Consider the following 21,386-nt stretch of genomic DNA (forward strand, 5'->3'; position numbering starts at 1 on the left):
GGCAAAATGTATTATTTGAAATAAATGACATGTTAATCTTTAAACTATATGTGCTTACCAACATAGCCTCACACTATAGAAATCAAAACTGAAAGATTTAAAAATAAAAATTATAAGTCTATTATCATATATTTCAGAAATTTAAGATGATACTCTTACAATCATGCCTTTTATATACTTACTTTATTATAATTTTTCTGGTTTTTGTAAAATTGCTCTTTGCCTCCCACACCCTTCCATGGCTGTTTTTGTTGCTTCCCCTGTATAGATGACACTTGACTGTTTATTTGCATATATTAAGATTTTATTGTCATTTTACTAAAATGTATAAGTTATAGTGCTTTGGATTAGTAATTCCTTACTGCTTCTATCCTGGGACTTCTTGTCTTTGCTATTCATTTATTTGGTGGTAGTTTGGATTATTTCATGAAGAGTAAGTTCTCAAATGTTGCTTTTCAGAGTATTGGTTTGGTCAGATGACTCCAGCATGTAGTTTCTGCTGTGTTCTCCTTTACTATTTTTTCTCGTAATTCCATTGTTAGTATGTGTTTAGTGTTCATACCTTTCTGCGTTGTCAGGATGTAAAAATGACTAGTTGAGTGTTTTATTATTTTGACAGTGTCTTAGTGCTCAAGATGCTTAAAAGTCTGATTTAAGTAAATATGGATTGCTTCTTGAGTTAAAAATATATATAACCAAGTGTGAGTGTTTGTACATACCTGTAATCATAGCACTCAAGAGCCTGAGGTTAGAGTGTTGGAATTTCAATGCCAGTCTGTGCTACCTAGTAGGCTTATGGGCAGACAAGACTACATAGTAACATGCCCACCCTCTAACCCTCCAAAAAAAAAATAAATCCCATAATAAGGAAACAAAAGCTAGTGGTAAAATGTGTGTACATTAAAATTAACACAATATCTAATGACTATTTGAGTGTGCAATTTAGTGAGGTTAACTACATGTATGTTCTTACATAGCCATCCAAAGGACTCTTCATCTTGCATTTCTTGTTCCCAAGCTTTCTGGCAATTATGATTCTACTTTCTATTACTAAGAGTATGACTACCCTAGATATCTTATAAAAAATGGAACCATTCAAGCTTTATAGTTGTTGTAGTAAATGTCAGCAATTTTTTCCTTATTATGGTAAAGACAACTAACATAAAATGATACCACCTTAACTATTTTTCATTGTAGTTTGGTGAAATGTATTTATATTGCAGTAAAATGAATGTCCAGAACTTTCCTTCCTTCCAAAATGAAATACATTTTCTTTAGATAATCACTAATTTTACTTTGTGTATCTATGAATTTGACTAGTTCATATACTTCATATCTCATGTGACTGAAACTATTTAGAATATTTCTTTGTAACTGGTTCATTTCACCTAGCATAAGGTCTTCAAGGTTTATCATGTCATTGTATTTGACAAGATTTCCTTCCATTTTAAACTGCCCAGAATTCCATTGTATATCTATATACATTTTGTTCATTCATTGATGTAAGTGTGCTGTTGGATAGCTTCCATCTTTTGTGTGTTATAAATCATACTGCCATGAACATGATCTGTAAGTACACTGTCAAGATCCTGCTTCAGTTCTTTTTGCTTAGGCCAGAAAGCACACCTGTCCTGTGCTACTTCCTGATGTTCTGAAGAACATCCATACTGCTCACCACAGTGTTAGAATCTGGTCAAGAAGAGAGGACTTCCAGCTGCTCCATATCCCTGCCTAAACTTACATTTTGTGGTTGCTGTTCTAATGGGTGTGAGGTGATACCTCATTGTAGCTATGATTTCTATATCTCTGATAAAAATTATAGTAATTTGAGCATATTTTTATGAGAATTTTTATTTGATAATTGGTCAAATGTCAATTTAAATCCCTTGATTTTTTTTTACAAAAAAACTAAATTGTTGTTCTTTAAATTTTTTATTTTATTTTATTTTTATTTTTTAAAGACAGGGTTTCTCTGTGTAGTTTTATTGCCTGTCCTAGAACTCGTTCTGTAGACCAGGTTTACTCAGAAGGTGAAAGACTTATACACTGAGCTCTACAACATAGCTGAAGACAATTAAAGACACTAAGAAACTGAAAGACATCCATATTACTAGAGAGGAAGACAGTGCTGATATAATGTCAAAACTTCCCAAAGCAATTAACAAACCCCATCAAAATCCCCAGAACTTTAAAACATTTTCTTGAAAATCCTATGGAATATTACAGTATCCTAAATAACAAGCCAATTCTGAAGAAGACTAAAACTGTTGAATGACTCCTATTTCTTCACTTCAAACTGTATTATAAACTTATGGTATGCAAAAATGATAAAACACTGGCATACAGATCATCCACAAGCCAAATAGAGGAGTGTAGAATAGCCTTTAGTATAAAATTACTTCTGGCAAGGATATCAAGACTACTTGATGAAAAAAGGACAGTCTTCTCAAGCCAGTGTTGGGAAGGCTGTATATGCACAGAACAATTAAGTGGACCTTCATTTTCACCAGTATAAAAGGGGAACAGTAGGTTACAAGTGCTCTGATGGAAATGGGAAAAACAGGGGGCTCTAATTAGGGAGGAGTATAAAATAACAGTAAGGGTGTATGAAAAAATCATAAGAAATCACACTATTAACTATCTCCCTAAAAATACCTATAGTGCATGCAAGGTAATGTATAAATGTACATATGTAGTTTAAATGAAATTTCCCATTCTGGGCCAAAGACCATCTAACAACAACAACAAAAAAATCCAATACCAGGCACAAGAAGCCCTCTTTTGAGCCGTTGGTCAGCTTTGTCCAAGAGACTCCCATATCATTACAGGCTATTGCTACTGCCCTTGGCTGCCCTCCAGAGGTGGAAGGTAAGCCTCTAATCATTACTGCATTTCACAAGCAGGGCCAGATGCCCCTGAGCTGGAACTGACCTGAAAGCTTCCTCCCTGAGAACTAAATTTCAATGATCAGAATGTGCCATGTAAGCTTCCAGCATACTGAAGCAATCAACAGTCTTATCCAGCTATGATGCCAGTGAACCTTATCAATGACCAGCACGGCAGGATAACTCTTAAGGGCACAGTGGCATGAATACCACTGCAGAAACCAGCAGTTATCAAATTAAACTAAAGACCCGTTCAACAAGACGGAAATCATGTCTGGTATTGGAAACCTAACCAACTACCATGGCTAATGAAGTCATGAAGCTTAGAGGGGAACATATACAACATATACTAAACCAGCACAATTCCTACCTACAATCTAATGTTTGTAGCCCTTACCCTATGTTCTGCTTGAATGAGAATAGCCCCATCAACTCAAATATTTGAAGGCTTGTTCCCATTGGGAGTGGGCTTTGAGGTTTAAAAATTTAGCGCTCTCTCTCTCTCTCTCTCTCTCTCTCTCTCTCTCTCTCTCTCTCTTTTGTGCTTGTGGATCATATATAACTTCTCAGCTTCTGCTCCAATTCCATGCCTGCCTGCCTGCTGGCACACTCCCCACCATGATGGTCATGGACTCTAACATTCTGGAATCATGAGTCCCATTTAAATGCTTTATAAGTTGCCTGGGTCATGTTATGTTGTCACACTAATTTTATTTTATTTTTTATTATTTTTATGTGTTTTAATTTTATACATCAGCCATGGGTTCCCCTGTCCTCCCCTCTCCCGTCCCCATCCCCACATTCCCCCTATCCCCTCCCCTCCATTCCCATGTCCTCCAGGACCAAGACACCCCTGGGGATTCATTTAAACCTAGTGGATTCAGTACAGGCAGGTCCTGTCCCCTCCTTCCAGGCTGAGCATGTGTCCCTGTGTAAGCCCAAGGTTTCAAACAGCCAGCTCATGCACTAAGGACAGGTCCTGGTCCCAATTTGTTTATTAGTTATAGTGGTTTATGAACTCAGCTCATCTATCTAGCTTCTAGATTGCCTTTTATCTCTTTTTTCCTGTCTGATTGTTCTGTCTCAACCTGTAAAGTTTCCCCTTCTCCCAGGACCCTACAGGCTCTCTCTTTCTGTCCAGTCTGTCAGATGAATTACTTCACTGGGTGTCTTCTGACTGTCAGAAAGCAGAGGCTCCTTGTGCTGGTAGCTTTTGTCTTCTTGGCTTGATCCTTCTCATGTGGGATGTCCTCCGTGTGAGTTATCTGAGTTAAAGGTGTGATCAGTGCTCTGGTAAGTGTGACCTGCAAGTAATGACTTGACTATTAGAAGGTCAGGAGCCGAAGGAGGTTATAGGGTGGACCAGCTCTCGGGGGGAGTACTGTGTTTTAATGTTTTTGCAAACTCAGCCTGGTGTCCACAAGCAGATTATTCTTGAAATGCCAGAAATCCTCACTGTTCTTAATGGACTTTTGTAGATTTTATTAAATAGATTTTTTAAAATAGACATTTTTTCATTTATTATATCTCCTTAGGCTAAGTTTTAGGAAGCAACTTTGTATACTTAAAAAAAATTTCACCACATTCTGGAGTATGTATATCTGAAGCTTTTCATGATGGGCCATTTTGGAAGTTGATACTTCACACATAAATTTTTAGTAAAATAATCACAACTTTTCTTGGTGCTTTTTCTGAGACAAATTCAATGTTTTTCTGATATACATCAGCAATATATCATATATTTGCACTAAATTGTGCAAATAAAGACAGTATAACTTTCTAATTAGGTTATCCTTGTAATTTTTTACATAAAGAGGGGACACAGGAGAGAGATCAGTGAAACTAGACAGGAGCTGCTTCCCAGCAGGTGGGAAACTAACAGTGAAAACCTTTTCTTCTGTAAGAAGTGAAAGCTTTAAATGATGTTAAGCTAGTTTGCAGTGAACCCATCTTCCAACAGGAATGAGATTCCTAGAGAATCCTAGGAGTGATGTAGTCAGCGTTGTCAAAGTCTCCAATGTTAGAATTTGTCACTCCTAACGTGGAGTGAGAAGAGCGTTTGTGAAGCTGTTCGAAACTTCTAGCACTAGAGACCTTTGACTTGAAGAGCACAAACAGTAGCATAGGGTCAATAGAATTTTACTAGGGAGGAAAGTTTGTTCTTGTCTACAATTAAAGTGAGTGTAAGGAAATTCCAGAATATTGGCTGCTACTGTCTCCATTAGAGCCTTCCCAATTCTTTGGAGGATTGTATTCCAAAGAGATAATTACTGGGAGTTTAAACATGTTCAGGCCACAGATGTATCATTAGCTTTCTGAACCACTTAGAGTTTGTTGTAAGAGTTAGGGATGGAAGAATTTATTGAGCCTGTGTCTGACACCAACATAACTGAGAAATACCAGTGTAAACCTGGCTTTCATGAAATTTGTATTAGTGGTGACATGTATGAATGCATAAGCAATAAAAAACTTCAGCTTTGTCACACAGTGATAAGTAGGATGCAGAAAAATATGACAAGAAAAATGTTTATGGTTTAGATTGCGGGGTTTCCTATTTGATTAGAGTAGTGCCAATGACATTAAATAGAGCAGTTTTCCCTCAAAAACATGATACTTTCTCAAATCAGTATAATTAGTTTGACTGCGTCTGGGTCTGTTTCTGTTTCCATGTCCTATTTGATTAGCCCTGGTTTAGGATTGCATTTTAAATTTCAAATTGGTAGAATTCCTGGATTTGTGGCTTATTTTGATGTTATGGTTAGCATGATGTTTAGTTCTAGAACAACAACTCCAATATAAAAACATCATGATTGTTCATATACCTGTATTTGCAGGTGTAGTTAAAGTTTTCCTGCCTGGCCCAGTCAGGACAAATCTCTCTTACCCGCCAGTCCCACAGTCGCTCAGACCCAACCAAGAAAGCACACAGAAACTTACATTGTTTACAAACTGTATGGCTGTGGCAGGCTTCTTGTTATCTACTTTTTCTATCTTAAATTAACCCATTTCTGCTTATCTATACTTTGCCACATGGCTTGTGGCTTACCAGTGTCTTTACATGTTGCTTCTCATGGCGGTGGCTGATGGTGTCTCCCCAGCCTTCTACTCCCAGAATTCTCTTTCTTCTCTCTTGTCCCGCCTATACTTCCTGCCTGGCCACTGGCCAATCAGAACTTTATTTACACAGAGCGATATCCACAGCATGCAGGTAAAGTAGAGACAACTGGTATGTGAAAAAGACAGTTGTTATGCTTATGATAATGATTCTCTGCATTCACAATTGTGGCACATCTTTATTTAGGTCATATTTTGTTTTATTCTATAAGGCTTTATAAGTGTATTACACATCAGTCATAAGATATATTTCTTGCCAATTTGTATATTGTTGGTGTCATAAATATTGAGTTATGTGGAAAAACATACATGTTTGTACAAATAAGCTTTTATCCTATTAATAAGCTCTTATTAGTTCGGAGTTTTTACACACTCCTGAGTAGTTTTGTGTGTAATATCATACTAACAACCAATAAAAATGTACTATTTCACACATAATACATATTTATTTAATATCTTGTTTTGTACTTTCATCTCTTTTGAATTGTTTAAAACCATTAAACAGCCTTTAATACACACCAAGATTATTTTTAATTTTTATAAACATTTTTACTATTAACTGTGATGTTTATTGATTTGGGGGTCAAATTCTGAAGTGTCCTTTGTTTTATTATTTGGCTGGCAGTTAAATAGTCAGTGCTTAGAGTCGTCTTTGCTTAGCATGTGAAGCACTGGGTTCAGGTCCCAGTAGTCTACAGAGCTCAGCATTTGGGAAGTGCTGTCCGGAGGTCAGAAAGAACTTCAAGCTCATCTTCTGCTACACAACTGAGCTATCTGAGACTCACAGACAAAAGGGAAAGTTATCCCCCAAAATTGTTGGATTCTTTTATTTTGTTTATTAATTTTGGTTATTTTTTATATTATTATTATGTGTTTTAATTTTATACATCAGCCATGGGTTCCCCTGTCCTCCCCCCTCCTGCCCCCACCTTCCCCCAGCCCCTCCCCTCCATTCCCATGTCCTCCAGGACCAAGACACCCTGGGGATTCATTTAAACCTGGTGGATTCAGTACAGGCAGGTCCTGTCCCCTCCTTCCAGACTGAGCATTTTATTGACAATAGTGTGGGGGCAGGAGGCTGGAGAGTTGGCTCAGCCTTCAAAAGCTCTGACTGTCACTTTAAAGGCCCCGTGTTCAAGTCCCAGCATCTACATGTAATTCCACATTAAGATCTGAGCCCTCTTTTGGACTCTGTCAGTACTGCATACACACTGTATACTTAAATACATGCTGACAACACACACACACACACAAAAGTAAAAACAAACAAACTAAAAAAGGAGAAGAAAATAGATTTTTTTCATATAATATATTCTGATTACAGTTTCCTCTCCTGAAGTCCCTCCCAGTTCCTTCCTGCCTCCCCTTGCATCCAGATCCACATCCTTTCTGTCTCTCATTAGAAAACAAACAGATGGCTTAGGGATTATAATATAACAGGTATAGTAAGATAAAACATACACAAATGATCAGAATAGGACAAACAATCAAATAGAAGGAATCAAGCACAAATAAAGGTACAAGAAAGAGACAGAGAGCCATATACACACTTGTTCACACACTCAGGATTCCAATAAAAGAAACAAATTGAAAGCTATGCTACATTTGCAGAGGACCAATAGGGCTTGAAAAAAAGGAGAAAATAGGAGCCTGAGAGAAGGCACTAGAATCAGAGACCCACTCATGCACTCACTTGGGAGTCAAATAAAAATACTAAACAAAATATATACATAGGTAACTTGGTGCAACCGATGCTGGCCCTGTGCATATTGCGTCAATCTTTGTGAGTTCATATGTGCATTGGTCCTCTTGTGTTTAGTAGTTCTTGTTTCCTCAATGTCCTCCATCCCCTCTGTCTCCTAAACTCTTTCCACCTCCTCTTCTGTGGAGCTTCCTGATTTCTGAGGGGAGGGATTTGATGGAGATAACCCACTTAAGACTGAGTTTTTCAAGATCTCTTACTTTCTATATATTGTCTGGATGTGGGTGTCTGTCACTGATCTATGTATATAGCAAAAGTCATTAGAAGTCATTTTAACACTACATTCCTTAAGTAGAACAGTAATAATTTGGTTTCACCATAGGTCCCTTGGCTATTTAGTGTCAGGTTCTTGGTTACCCAAACAGGATCAGGTATGAATGCCATCTTATGGAGTGGACCTTAACAAATCAGATATTTGTTGGTTAGTCCTAGAAGCTTAGTGCCACCATTGTCCTAGCATATTTTGCAGGCAGAACAGCATTGTACATGGAAAAGTTCATGGCTTTGTTGATGTTTACATTTCTCCTTTAGTAAGCTGCAGAGAACTCTCCAGTCCCAAGAACACTAGCCACTAGGGGTGAAAGCTCTAGGTAGGCACCAGTTCAACTTCTCCATGTTTAGTGAGTTGTCTTCAGCAACAGGGCCTTACCTGTCAGTTTGTGGAGAGTAATCTATAGTTGTGGCAATAGCCTGGGTGGTTTGAGGGCTCCCGTGGGATCCCTTTGGCCAACAACTCAATAAGATGTAACCCATTCATGTGATGCTGGAAGCTTCATTGGATGGCAAAAGATGTCCAGATGGGGCTCTGTCTCCTACAATATTTGTCAACTTCATTTATATTACCTTCTATTGTATTAGGTTTCCATATTGCCTCTCACTGGTCCTTAATTTTATCTGCCTTTCCCCATATTCCCTCTTTTGTCGCTCTCTCCCCTTGCCTCCCTGCTTGATATTCCAGTTCCAGCCCTGACCCCCACCTTTGTCCATCCAAAACTATTCTATTTCCCTTTTCTTGGGAGCTCTATCTGTCTCATCTAGTCCCTTATTCTATGCCTAACCTCTGTGATTCTGTGGATTGTAGCTGGCTTATCAAAGACTTTTAACAACTAGTATGCACATATAAGCAAAAACACTGTCTTTCTAGGTCTGGGTTACCTCAGGATGATTTTTTTCTAGTTCTACCCATTTCCCTATGAATTTCATGATTTCAATTTTTTAATGGCTGAGTAATATTTCTATTGTGTAAATGTACCACATTTTCTTTATCTATTCATCACAGATGTTGAGGGACATATAGGTCATTTCCAATTTCTGGCTATTATGAATAGAATATCGTGAACTTGATTGAGCAAGTATCTGTGTGGTAGCATCTCTTCTAGTTATCTCAGCTGAAAGTATCTCTCCACAACCCTTACAGATTATATATACTTAGGGAGGAAGCAGCCTAGTGAATCTAGTGAGTTTCAGGGACTTCCTGGTGTTATGTATTGTTTACTTTCTTAACTTAATGAGCTTTCCTTCAGGACAGAATATTTCACACCCCCCCCTTAGTGTTTCGTACCCCCTTAAAACATCCTGTGTCTTAAGGAGTTCCCTCCAAGATGGGCAGTTTTCTCTTGGAGGAAGTTACTATACAACACTTAGTTGTCTTACTACTTCGTGATTCCTTAACAACAGATATCTGTCACTTTTGTCTTTAAATATATTCCAGATCAGACTCTACAGTTCTCATGTTAATTATTTGGTTGGATCCAGTAGCCTCTCAATTGGTCTCTCTATTTATATTTTTAGTACCAGCTATATATTTTTCTCACATTAGTAGCATAATTGCTTCATTTCTTCTTCACTTTATCTATTTCCAAATTTTTTCTCTATATTTCAGTTTTTCTCCAAGTGTTCACTTTGTTGATTCTTTCTTTCCTCCAGGGCTGGGAATGGAACCCAAGTCTTTGAACATGTTAGACAGAAGGTCCAAATCAGGTTCATGGCCAACCATTTTATTTTCTTTTTTGAGATAGATACTCTTGAAATTGCCCAGAACAATCTTGAACTTGCATTCTTCTTGTGTGGCTTGAATTTAGTTCCCCCACAAGTCAGATTGTTTTTTGTCTTCCGAAAAGAAATTTTATTGAGAATTTCATATGTGCATACAGTATGTTTCAATTATGTCTACCCTCAATTCTCTCCTTCCCAGTTCTTGTACTGTTTCACCACTACTTTTCCTTTCTAACTTCATAGGCTCCCATTTTTGTTTTTGTTTTTGTTTTTTTAATCCATGGAGTCCTTTTACTTCTGCCTGTGTGTGCTTGCGTGTGGGACCATCTACTGGAGCATAGGTAGCCCTTGGGCTCATTCCTGAAGATGTAGGACTCTTCCTCCACATAGAAGCCATCAGTTGCCATAGCTTCTGGGCTAGAGGTGGAAGTCATGATGTCACCCTCTCTCCATGCTGGGATTTTGACTGGCTCTACATCCTTTCTGGTGTTGTATTGTTTTATCTGTTACAGACCTTTCAGATTTGACACTTCTACATCACTGTGATTTGTCTTAACTACCTCTCTGGTTACGTATCTAGCTACCTACAAAGAGAGCAAGCAGAGTACTGAGATAAACGCATTTGTTCATTCAGGTCATTTGTCAGGTCCTTGTCATAGTCTTTGTCCCACATTAACAGAACCAACCTCTTTTCTCTCTCCTCTTTTTTCCTTCTGGGTTTCTTCTTTGCGTTTATCTCTGGTTGTATGTATGTATCTGTTATTCTTTTTGTGTGAAGGAATAGGAATTTCTAGCACTTAACCTAAAGCCTGATGATCAGGTATGGAAATAATGAATAATGGTGTTAATATAGGCATACTCCATTTAGGCATAATTGTTTCTTTACAATACCATTTGAAATAATTTTCTGTATATACATATAAATTTTAAAAATAGTTTCAAAATGGAAGATTTAGAGAATTCTTAGAAGAAACAAGTGAATTTTGGGGAATGGTAGTTGAAAGTTTTAATACCATCAAGAGAACAGTGCATAATCTCAGTCTTAAATATTGGAAAATTATTTTGCTTTCTTTGAGTGCTAGCTAATTTATGTTTGTACATTTAGAACAGGGACCAAATAAGATGATAACTATCATTTATTCTTAATATTTTAATAATTCAGCTGTTTTTTAATTTAATAAATAATTTAATTGTATGATTTATTTTAACTTTAATAATAAACTTTGTGTAGTTTTTAAAATTTGTTTTAAGTTTGATTTTTAGATCATGATATATAAGTTCCTGAAAAAATTCTACATATAGTATAAGTTACTGCTTTTTGTGAACTTTTCCACCTAAAATTCTTCAAAATTGTCCTTTACCTTGATCTACTAAATGTTTTTTTATTTTGAAACTATTTTAAAAGTTGATATTTAAATATGTTAAATTTGATTATTGTGAAAAGCCTAAATATCGTTTACTAGCTTTCCCCCTAATCTTATAGAATAGCTATAATATACTTCTATTTATGCATCATGTTTATTATATTGTAATACATGTACTCTAATTTTAGGCCTATGAAGACAATTTAATTGAAGCACAGAAAGAAATTGAGTTATCACAGAGTAAATATAATGCTTTGTCACTACAGTTGAATAACAAACAGACTGAACTTCTCCAAAAAGATACAGATATTACACTCGTCAGGCAAGTATATTTTTGTTTTAAATTTCATCAGAATATCATTAGTTATTCAGTATGACAGCATTTATGTTTATTGTTAATACTTTTGAATGATAACGGTATGTCTTCCATAGGTACATATGTTTGAGCAATGAAAATCTGGAGTTCTGTACACTAAACTGGCACTAGTTACCTACGGAGCTAAGAGCTCCACATAATGAATCATGACTTGGTTTTTAAAAACAAGAACAGTGCATTCACTCATCATTTTCTAGACTTTTCCTCTGAATATGCACAATGAATTTTTCTTAATTTTAAGTACTTGGAATTATTTATTTTTCTTATTTTTTTGTCAAAACACCTAACAGAAACAACTTAGGGGAAGGAAGATTTCTTTTCATACACAGTTTTGCAGAGGGGAAATCATGGTGTGGTGATATTGTGTTCCCCAGTATATTTTGCACTCTAATAAATTTATCTGGGGTCAGAGAACAGAACAGCCACTAGACATACATAGAGGCCAGAAAATGGTGGCACTCACACCTCTAATCCTAGCCTTCTGGAGGCAGAGATCCATCTGGATTTCTGTGAGTTCAAAGCTAAACTGCAAACAGCCACGCATGGTGACTCACACCGTTAATCCCAGGAAGTGATGGCAGAAGGGTATATAAGGTGTGAGGACCAGGAACTAGAGCTGGTTGAGCTTTTAGGCTTTTGAACAACAGTTTAGCTAGGTCCATTTGGATGAAGACACAGAAGCTTCCAGTCTGAGGAAACAGGATCAGCTGAGGAACTGGCAAGGTGAGGTGGCTGTGGCTTGTTCTGCTTCTCTGATCTTCCACATTCACCCCAATACCTGGCTCAGGTTTGATTTTACTTAGAAGAACTTTTAAGATTCGTGATGGCATTCATGATGGTGTTTAAAAATGAGACGTTCTTGTCCATGGTGCCTGCAGTATGAAGTAGTTTGCTCACATATCTGTTGCTGATTACGAAGCAGAGAATAACAGATTGGATCTGGTGCTGGGAAATAACCCACAAGCTCCCTAGCTCTATGGTTCCATGTCTGCTAGCTAGGCCCCATGTCTAGAAGGTTCTATAACCTCACAAATTAGCACCACCAGCTAGAAACAAGTGCTCAAGTACATGAATTTGTAAGGGACATTTCACATTTAGTGTATAATACAAACCCATCTATTTTAAATAAGTCCTGTTATTTTCTTTTCTTTGTTTTTATATCAAGATGGGTCAAGACAAATTCATCCCTCCCTAGTGTCCCATAGGTATTTTCTTTATAGATAGATAGATAGATAGATAGATAGATAGGTAGATAGATAGAGAGAATACGAACATCCCTAGGTCATTTCATGCTTCCTGACAGTATTGTTGTTAAGTAGTCTATGAGGTAGTACAAAAGTGTTCTCTTCTCCACATTAACTTTTAATCCTCAAGTGTCTCATAGTAACATGAATGTCTCCCTTCTCTACATTATGTTTGTTATGGCTGAAGATACATATATTTAGAACTTTAAATAATTTTTTTATATATCAACCTTACTGTCTTAATAAGAGATAGATGATGTATATGAATGTTGGAGGAGAAATGAGGTTTTTTTTTCATCTTGTGCTTGTTGTGTTTAACTTCATATGGCTCCTTCAACAAGTGCAGCATTTATTTACATAGGTCTCTTGGCCAACAGGCTCTCACTGACCTCAGTGGACATACTATTGTTTATTTCCTTTCTTAAAATTTCTGACTTAGCAATAGAAATCAGCACAGTCAGAATGGACTTCTACTGTGTGTCTTTCTTTATCATACTTCCTAAAGGTACTGTGCAGTGTCTAATTCTCTCTCCAATGTTTGACCTGTTGTTTTTACACGTTTCCACTTTTAGTAGTCATAGGAAGATAGATTATGCACATGTATTTATCTGTATGGGTACAGGGTTTATCAATCTGACTGAGAACATTCTTGTCTTAAATGTATAAAAAGCAGAGCTTGTTTTCTCTGAAGTAATTTTCATTAGTCTTCAGCAACTATTTATGTGTTTGTTTATTTTAAAATCTTTTCATGTATATAAATAACAATTTTGAAGCTATATATGTGTATTTATATGTATGTATGTATGTATGTATGTATGTATGTATAGATAGATAGATAGATAAGGAAGATTTCCACTTAAAATGCAATCTCCAAAATATATAAAATGAAATGTATTTTGGTGATATATGTGTCTGTATAAGCAAGGTGTTCTAACAAAACTAAGTAATGGATCCTCAAATAATTGTTTCTGTAAATATTCTTTTTGTCCAAATAGAATAACCAAGTAATTTATAGTTTTTATATAGTCTGTGTCACACGAGATTTCTTACCACAGGGTTCTGGAAGTCTCTACCCCAGAGGAATTGTTCTCCTCCATCCTTAGTCTCCTAATTCCCCTCCTATGTAATTTGTCCCCCGCCCCCTTTTACCAGTGTTCACTTGGGTGTTTGCAAGGACTGGATTCCCTTGTGTTGGTTTCCTTCCTTCTGACTTGTGGCTTCATCAACTTATACGTCATCTCCTGAGTCACATTGTGGCTTGAAAACTTTATTAGCCTTGTTTTTTTTTTTTTCCCACTGTACTTAAAGTTATTTATTATGTAAAAGTGAAAGCTTGAATCTTAAAGCTTAAGCTATATTTAAAACTATCTGATAACTATACTTAGGGCTATTGCTTATCAGTTCTTGGAACTGAAATTTTAACTTAATTTCAATAAGAAGGCTGTTCTATGACAATATATCCAGAATTTTTATTTCTATCAAGCTATAAAAGAAAATTGATAAGTATTTGCCTTTGAAAGCCATAGTAGCTCTGTCAATACTTTCTACATGTATGTAATAAATACTAAATACTTCATATATTATTTCATTTATTAATAAGTTTGCCTGCAATAAAAAATAATAGGTGAAAAATAGGAAGCCGATCTATACTCTTAGATGAACACAATTATTTAGCTGAGGGGAATCTTTATTCATACCTCTCTCTCTCTATTGCTTGCTTTGCACAGGAAAGAGTTGCAGGAGCTGCAGAATCTGTACAAGCAGAACAGTGCACATACAGCACAGCAAGCAGAGCTCATCCATCAGCTCCAGGTTCTCAATATGGACACACAAAAAGTACTCAAGAATCAGGAGGATGTTCACATGGCCGAAAGTATATCATACCAAAAAGTATGCTGCTGCTCTGGTGTAAAGATGGGAAATTACATGCATGAACTCAGAAAAACAAATTTCAAGTTTTTAGAAAATTTTTATTATTCCCTTGGTTTAACTTGGTAATATTTAAATTTTTATGAGTTTTCTATGGTAAGATTGGAAAAGTTGAAAATATAGATATTAAAGCAACTTACAAATTGAAACTTTTATTTCTTCTGTGAAACATACTAGGTACAATAGTACTTTTGTTATAAGAAGTGATTGGATCAAGTGTGATCCTGATGTATGACCTAAGGGAGACTTTATATAGAATCTGTATTGTTTTATTGGCAAATGTGCACAGACATAAAGGGATTGTTGATGAGGTCTTCAGGATCATTCATTTTCAAGGATTTTTCTCTTTATATTTTAGTTTCTTTTTAGTAGTAATTTTACTGTTGTTGTTTGAGGAGCTCACAGCAAGGCTTATTTGGCTCTTGAGCTAATGGTAATTGACTCAGCATCACTAATTCCACTATTAATTTAAAGAAGCACCTGTATTGAGCTCTTTATATATTTTACAATGTGTGTTACAGTGTATTAAGTTGTTTATATAAATAACATCATGAGAGTAATGTTCCTCTTTAATAGTCGACACTGGATTAGGTTGAAGGAAGTTAAGGATGACTTTATTTTTCTGTACTTCATAGTTCTGGGGTCAGCAGGTGGTAGCTGGAGTCTGTAGCTGTCCTTTGTCCAGTGCAATAGTAAATGCTGTGTGCAGGTGGGCTGGGTGATGGTCACAAGTATGTTGTGAGATTCAGAGCTGCATTTATTGAGAGGCTCTGTCTGTTTGCCAGGATTCAGTGCTGGTCCAGAGAGGTTTTTTTCTGGGCCCAGCAGATTGCTAGTTACTCTAGAGGCCCTTGAGTTTGTATCCCTGGTGATAGCAAATGTCACGGTTCAGTAGTGTCCCCCAAATGCTTTAGGGAGTATGTATCAGCAAACAGAAACTGAGTTGTACAGTGGAGGAGGAGAACTGGGGAATTAGGTATTCTTCCTGCTTCTTTCAGTACTTTCAGTCCCTCTCCTCAGCAAACAGCCAGGGAGAGAGGAAGCAGGGACAATCTAGTGCTCTGCCAGACCAGGGCTCTGAGTTCTAAGACCTGCTTGGAAGCAACCCACACAAGGCAGGGATGCAGCTTCAGAGACTGAGCAGTCTCTGACTTATAGCTGTCAGCTTTCATAGCAATATACAGTCAAAGGAACATGTTTCTTGTCACAGAGGATGGAACCATTGCCACCACAATGTGAGCTTCCCGCTTTTATTAAGTATAATTTTTTATAGTATTATATTCTGATCATATTTTCCTCTCTCCCAAGTTCTCTTAGATTCCTCCCACCTCCCCACACAATCAAGTATTGCATTTCTTTCCTCTGTCCTCTAAAAACAAGCAAGCAAACAAACAAAAGGAACCAAGAAAATAAAACAAAAAGCAAAAATAATGCAATTAAATCATTATTAATCCACTGAATCAGCTTAATAATCAAAGGAATTTATTTGGGGTTTAACTCACAAGACAGAAATAAGGTATTATAGCAGAATCCTGGAAGAATGAGGCAAGGTACAAGCTGTTCGCTGGTGAGCTCTTCCCTTCTCTGGCTCAGTATCCAAAATCCATGAGGCAGAGAGAGCACATACATGTATTTCAGGTCTTAAGTGTTCCCATCAGCCACACCCTAGGGGCAGGTACCTAGCAGCTACCTGCTGCCTCACTAGGGGTGGTGCTTCAAGGCATGGCACAAACAACCATTCACTACACAAAAAGACCAAACTATAACCAAAAAGCACATTAAAAAAAAAAAGCATGGAGTTCATTTTGTGTTGGTCACCTACTCCTGAGCTTGCAACCTGCCTTGGAGGGTGATTGTCACTTCAGTGGAGAAAACTGATTTTTACTTTTCCCAGCAGGTGTCAATTGTAAGTAGCTTCTTGGTTAGCGGTGGGACATTGTGTCCACTCCTCCTCTGTGCAGGGATTTTTGTCTGACTTGAACTTCTGCAGGTCTTGTGCATGTGTCACTGTCTTTGTAAGCTCACATGTGCAGGATATCTGTTTTGTTTGTAAGACATTGTTTCTTTAGAGTCGTCTGCTGCCTCTGGCTCTTACAGTATTTCTCCCTCCTCTTCCACAAAGACCCTGAAGCCTTAAGGAAAGGATGTGATACAGACATCTTATAAAGAGCTGGATGCTACAGGATCCCTCATTGTCTACACATTGTCTATTGATGGGTCTCTGTGTTTATTACCATTTACTGCAAGAAGAAGCTTCTCTGATCAGGGTTGAATGATACTCTGATCTATGTGTACAACAGTATGTCATTAGTGATTGTTTCATTCTTAAGTTTTTTTTAGCACAATAAAATAGTATTAGTTTTTTTTTTTCCTGCAGCCCTTGACCTATCTAGGCTGGGGTTCATGACTTCACTAGCAATGTCAAGTGTGAGTTATATTTCATGGAGTGGGCCTTAAATCCAATTTAAAAGGTGTTTGGTTACTCCTATAACCTCTGTGCCACTATTGTTCCAGTGTATCTTGTAGGCAGGTCGCTGTTCTGAGTCCCAGGATTTGTAGCTGGGTGAGAGTGATAATTTTCTCCCTTGGATAGTGTGCATTGTGCCTTCCATCACTGTGAACATTAGTCATTAAGGGTGAAACTTCTAGTTAGGCACTTGCTTGACTGCTCCAAGTGTGATTACCTAGATATGTGTTCTCTTCAGCAATAGGGTAGGGCCTTACTGTCAGATTGTGGAGAGTAAGTGATAGCATTGGCAATGGCCTGTAATGCTTGAAGATAGGGGTATGGGACCCCTGTGGCCAACGATTCAACAATATGTAACTCATTCAGGTCCTGGAGATTTTATTTGGTAGCATATGATGTATAGTTTGGGCATTCTCTCCCCATTATATGTTAACTCCATTCAAATTCCTTTTATATATTTTAGGAAGCTAAAGTGGGTTTCCATATGATTTTTCAAAAGACCTTTATTATGTTTTATCCCTCCCCATTCCTCCCTTTACCCTGCCCTCCTATTCTGCTTCCCATTTCATAATACCATTTTTCTCTTTATCCATTTATAACAGTTGATTCCATTTCCCCTTCCTTGGAAGAGCCCCTTCTACCACCTCCCCTAGTCCCTTATGAGGTTCCTAATCTCTGAATATTCAAAACGAAGTACACATATCTAAGGTTAAAAGCTATCATCCACATGTAAGAGAAATCCTGCAGTGACTTTCACACTGGTTCTGGGTTAACTCCCTCAGGAAGATTGTTTCTAGTTCCATTATTTACCTGAAATGTTTCTATTTTTCTTAATAGCTGACTAATATTCCATTGTGTAAATGTACCACAGCTTCATCATCCATTCATCATTGGATGGACATTGAAGCTGTTTCTGATCTCTCTCTTATGAATAGAGTTGTAGTGAACTTGGATGAACCAAGTTTCTCTGTAATAGGATGTAAAGATTTTTGGGTATATGTCCAAGAGTGGTGTAGATGGATTTTGAGGTAGATCTAGTTTCAGGTTCCTGAAGAACTACTACACTTTTTTGCAAGTGGCTATATAGGTTTGTACTCCCTCCAGCGATGAGTAAGGGTTTCCCTTTCCCTGTATCCTTCTCAGCATTTGCTATCATTTGTTTCATTAATCTTGGCTATTCTGACTGGGATAAGAACTCACATAGTAGTTGTAATCTGCATTTCCCTGGTGGCTAATAGAAGGAAAAGAGTCCCAAGAACCGGCAAAAGAGGCAACAGAAACAGCTGATCTAAGCTTGTGGGAACTCATGAACTTGAGACTGACAGCCAGGGAGCCTGCATGGGACCAACCTGGGCCCTCTGCATGTGAGTGACAGTTCTGTCACTTGGTCTGTTTGTCCCTGGCACATGAACTGGCTTTTTGGAACCTATTCCCTGTGGTTGGATGCCTTGTGTAGCTTTGATGCAGTGGGCAGGAGCTTGGTCCTACCTCAACTTGCATTAATCAGGTTGAGAACCGCTGTTCTATAAATATCATTAGGAATCATTTCATAATTTTGTGTTGTTGTTTTTCTAGTTGTGCTTGGTTCTACCCTAGGTCTTTTGCTTACCTAGCCTCTGGGTAATTGGCCATCCATCTGCATAGGTCATAGACTGCCCTCGTGGTGTGGGCATCGAGTTAAACCAGACATAGGTTGTCCACTCTCATAAGTTCTAAGCCACCATTGCCCCAGCACATCTTGCAGGCAGGACAGATTGTAGGTTGAGGGTTTTGTGGCTGGGGTGGTGTCCACATTCCTCTTTAGGTAGCCTACAGAGAAACCTTCTTGTGCCAAAGAGATTAGAAGTTAGGGGTGAAGGCTCTATTCAGGTACCAACTCAACCATTCTACCTTCAATGAACTGTGGATATTGTCATCGACAATGTCCCCCAACCCCCAGTATTTTCAGAGAGTGGCCCACTCTCCACCTCCCAGTCAGTTTTCAGAGAGTGACCCTCTGTCTTAGAATCAGCCTGAGTTGTTTAGGGTTTTCCACAGGACCCCCTCCACCAACAACTGAACCAAATACAACCTAGTCCTACCACTGGAAGTCTTGCCTTGCTACAAAAGATGGCCAGTTCAGACTCTATTTCCTCCATTATTGGGAGTCCTCACTAGGGTCACCCTCATAGATTCCAGGAAGTTTCTACTGCACTAGGTTTCCACATTGGCCCACAATTGCTCCCAATTCCAGTCATCTCTCCCTGCACTCTCTCCCTCCATCCCTCTCCCCTCTACCCGATCCTTCTTGTTCCCATCCCCACCCATCCCTAGTCCACCCACAAAATCTATATTCTATTTCCCTTTCCCAAGGAGATCCATGATCTCCCTACCCCCTGCTCCAGAGCCCTCCTATTTACCTAACATCTCTGATATTGTGGCTTGATTATCATTTACTTAACAGGTAATATCCACTTATAAGTAAATATGTACCATATTTGTCTTTCTGGATCTGGATAGTCTCACTCAGTATGATTTTTTTTCTATTTCCATCCATTTGCTTTCAAATTTCATGATGTCATTTTTTAAAAACTTTTTATTGATTCTATGTGGATTTCACATCATGTACCATAACCCCACTCATCTCCCTGTCCCTTCATATCGACCCTCTGCCTTTGCGATCTCCCCCTCAAAATATAATAAAATAAAAAAAAAAAAAAAAAAAACCAGAACAAAGACAGAAAAAAATCTCATCATGGAAGCTGTTGTGTGTCACAATAAGTCACACAGTATACCTTATAGTAATAATGATGTCATTTTTTAACAGCTGATTAATCCTCCATTGTGTAAAAGTACCATATTTTCTTTATCCATTCTTCAGTTGAGGGACATCTAGGTTATTTCCAGTTACTGCATATGCACCTGAGTAGTGATCCTACTAGGAAGTGAGCAAGGCCAGGCATGGTCGAATAGAGCAGGCAAGCAAGAGATGTGTATGTCCAAGGAATGAGTTTGTCTCAGGTCCTGGAAACAGGCTGGTCTAGATTTTCTCTTCCAAGTTTTTTTTTCTAGTTCTTGTTGCTTTGAAGTACAAGTATTCACCACAAGACACAGCTCGCTCCAGTGTCTAGAATTACCTATCCATCAGACCATCTACAACTGAGGAAATTTGTGAACAGGAGTACAACTGAGCATTCACATGGGAACATCAAAAGAATACTGTTCTTTTCTTCTTTATTTTTCATACTTTTAATTTCAGAACAAAATAAAACAAACAAACACAATACACAATCCCCAACCCTGCTATTCTGTGGGAAGGGATTTTTTTTCCTTAAGGCATAAGGACAGGATAGAAGAGATCCTCTATATATGAGCAGAGAGCCAGGTAGGTGAGAGCCAGTCAAGGCTGCCAGGGGAGCCACAGGGAAACTAGAGGTCATGGACTTGTGGAGGTTTCTAATCTACTTCCTCCATGCAAGAGGCATCTTCATCACTTTGGAGTCTGGGATCTCATCAGGAACAGCAGCACTGGGTTCCTTTGCTGTCACCTCATCTTCATCAGTACCCACGCAGTAGATGTGATTGGAATGGGTTTGAGGATCCTCAAGCGAGAAACTAGAGGAGAGCAGAGCAGTTTCACACAGCAGCAGCGCCAGGCTCTTGACAGCCTTCTGCCGCAACATCTCCAATGGGAATGAATTGCAATGCTTTGAATTTGAGCTGACCTTCTACAGAGAAGTGCTTGGCTGCCAAGTGGTCCTCTCAATCATTGGAGAGGCTCTTAAAGAATTCACCATATTTCTCTGGAGTGATGTCATCAGAGTTTCTGGTCCAAATGGGCTTAGTCTTATTCAATTCTTCCTGATCAATGTATTTCTCCTTAATCTTGGTTTTCTTTTTTATCTTTGCCACTGTCATCCTCCTCATCTGATCCCACATCTTCAATCTTAGGCTTCTCCTCTTCATCCTCATCTTCTTTCTCTTTCTCACCCTTCTCAATTCTCTGCCTTATCATCACTGATCTCATTCCTTCTCCAGAGTATGAAGGGATAGCCTGTGAACTGTGGATGTTTCTTCACCACTTCCTTGATCCTCTGTGGTTGATATATTGTGCACCCCAATAAACTTATCTGGGGGTCAGAGAACAGAACAGCCACTTTATTAAACATAGGTTCAAGCAGTGGTAGCACATGCCTTTAATCCTAGCATTCCAGATCTCTGTGAGTTCAAAGCCACACTGAAAACAGCCAGGTGTGGTGACATACACCTTT

At 38.0% G+C, this 21,386-nt stretch overlaps 1 protein-coding gene across 9 annotated transcripts in view; it reads left to right on the forward strand.

The window, feature by feature from the left end:
* The window catches only part of Cntln (centlein), a 253,782-nt gene that overhangs the window by 72,619 nt on the left and 159,777 nt on the right, over positions 1-21,386 (forward strand). For all 9 annotated transcript variants that reach the window (XM_036178204.1, XM_036178206.1, XM_036178205.1 and 6 more), the window contains 2 exons: positions 11,309-11,442; positions 14,468-14,630. In XM_036178204.1, the coding sequence (XP_036034097.1) occupies positions 11,309-11,442; positions 14,468-14,630 (297 nt within the window). The remainder of the gene's footprint in view (positions 1-11,308; positions 11,443-14,467; positions 14,631-21,386) is intronic.

The sequence above is a fragment of the Onychomys torridus genome, chromosome 2 (genome assembly GCF_903995425.1).
Source record: "Onychomys torridus chromosome 2, mOncTor1.1, whole genome shotgun sequence".
NCBI classification, from domain to species: Eukaryota; Metazoa; Chordata; class Mammalia; order Rodentia; family Cricetidae; genus Onychomys; species Onychomys torridus.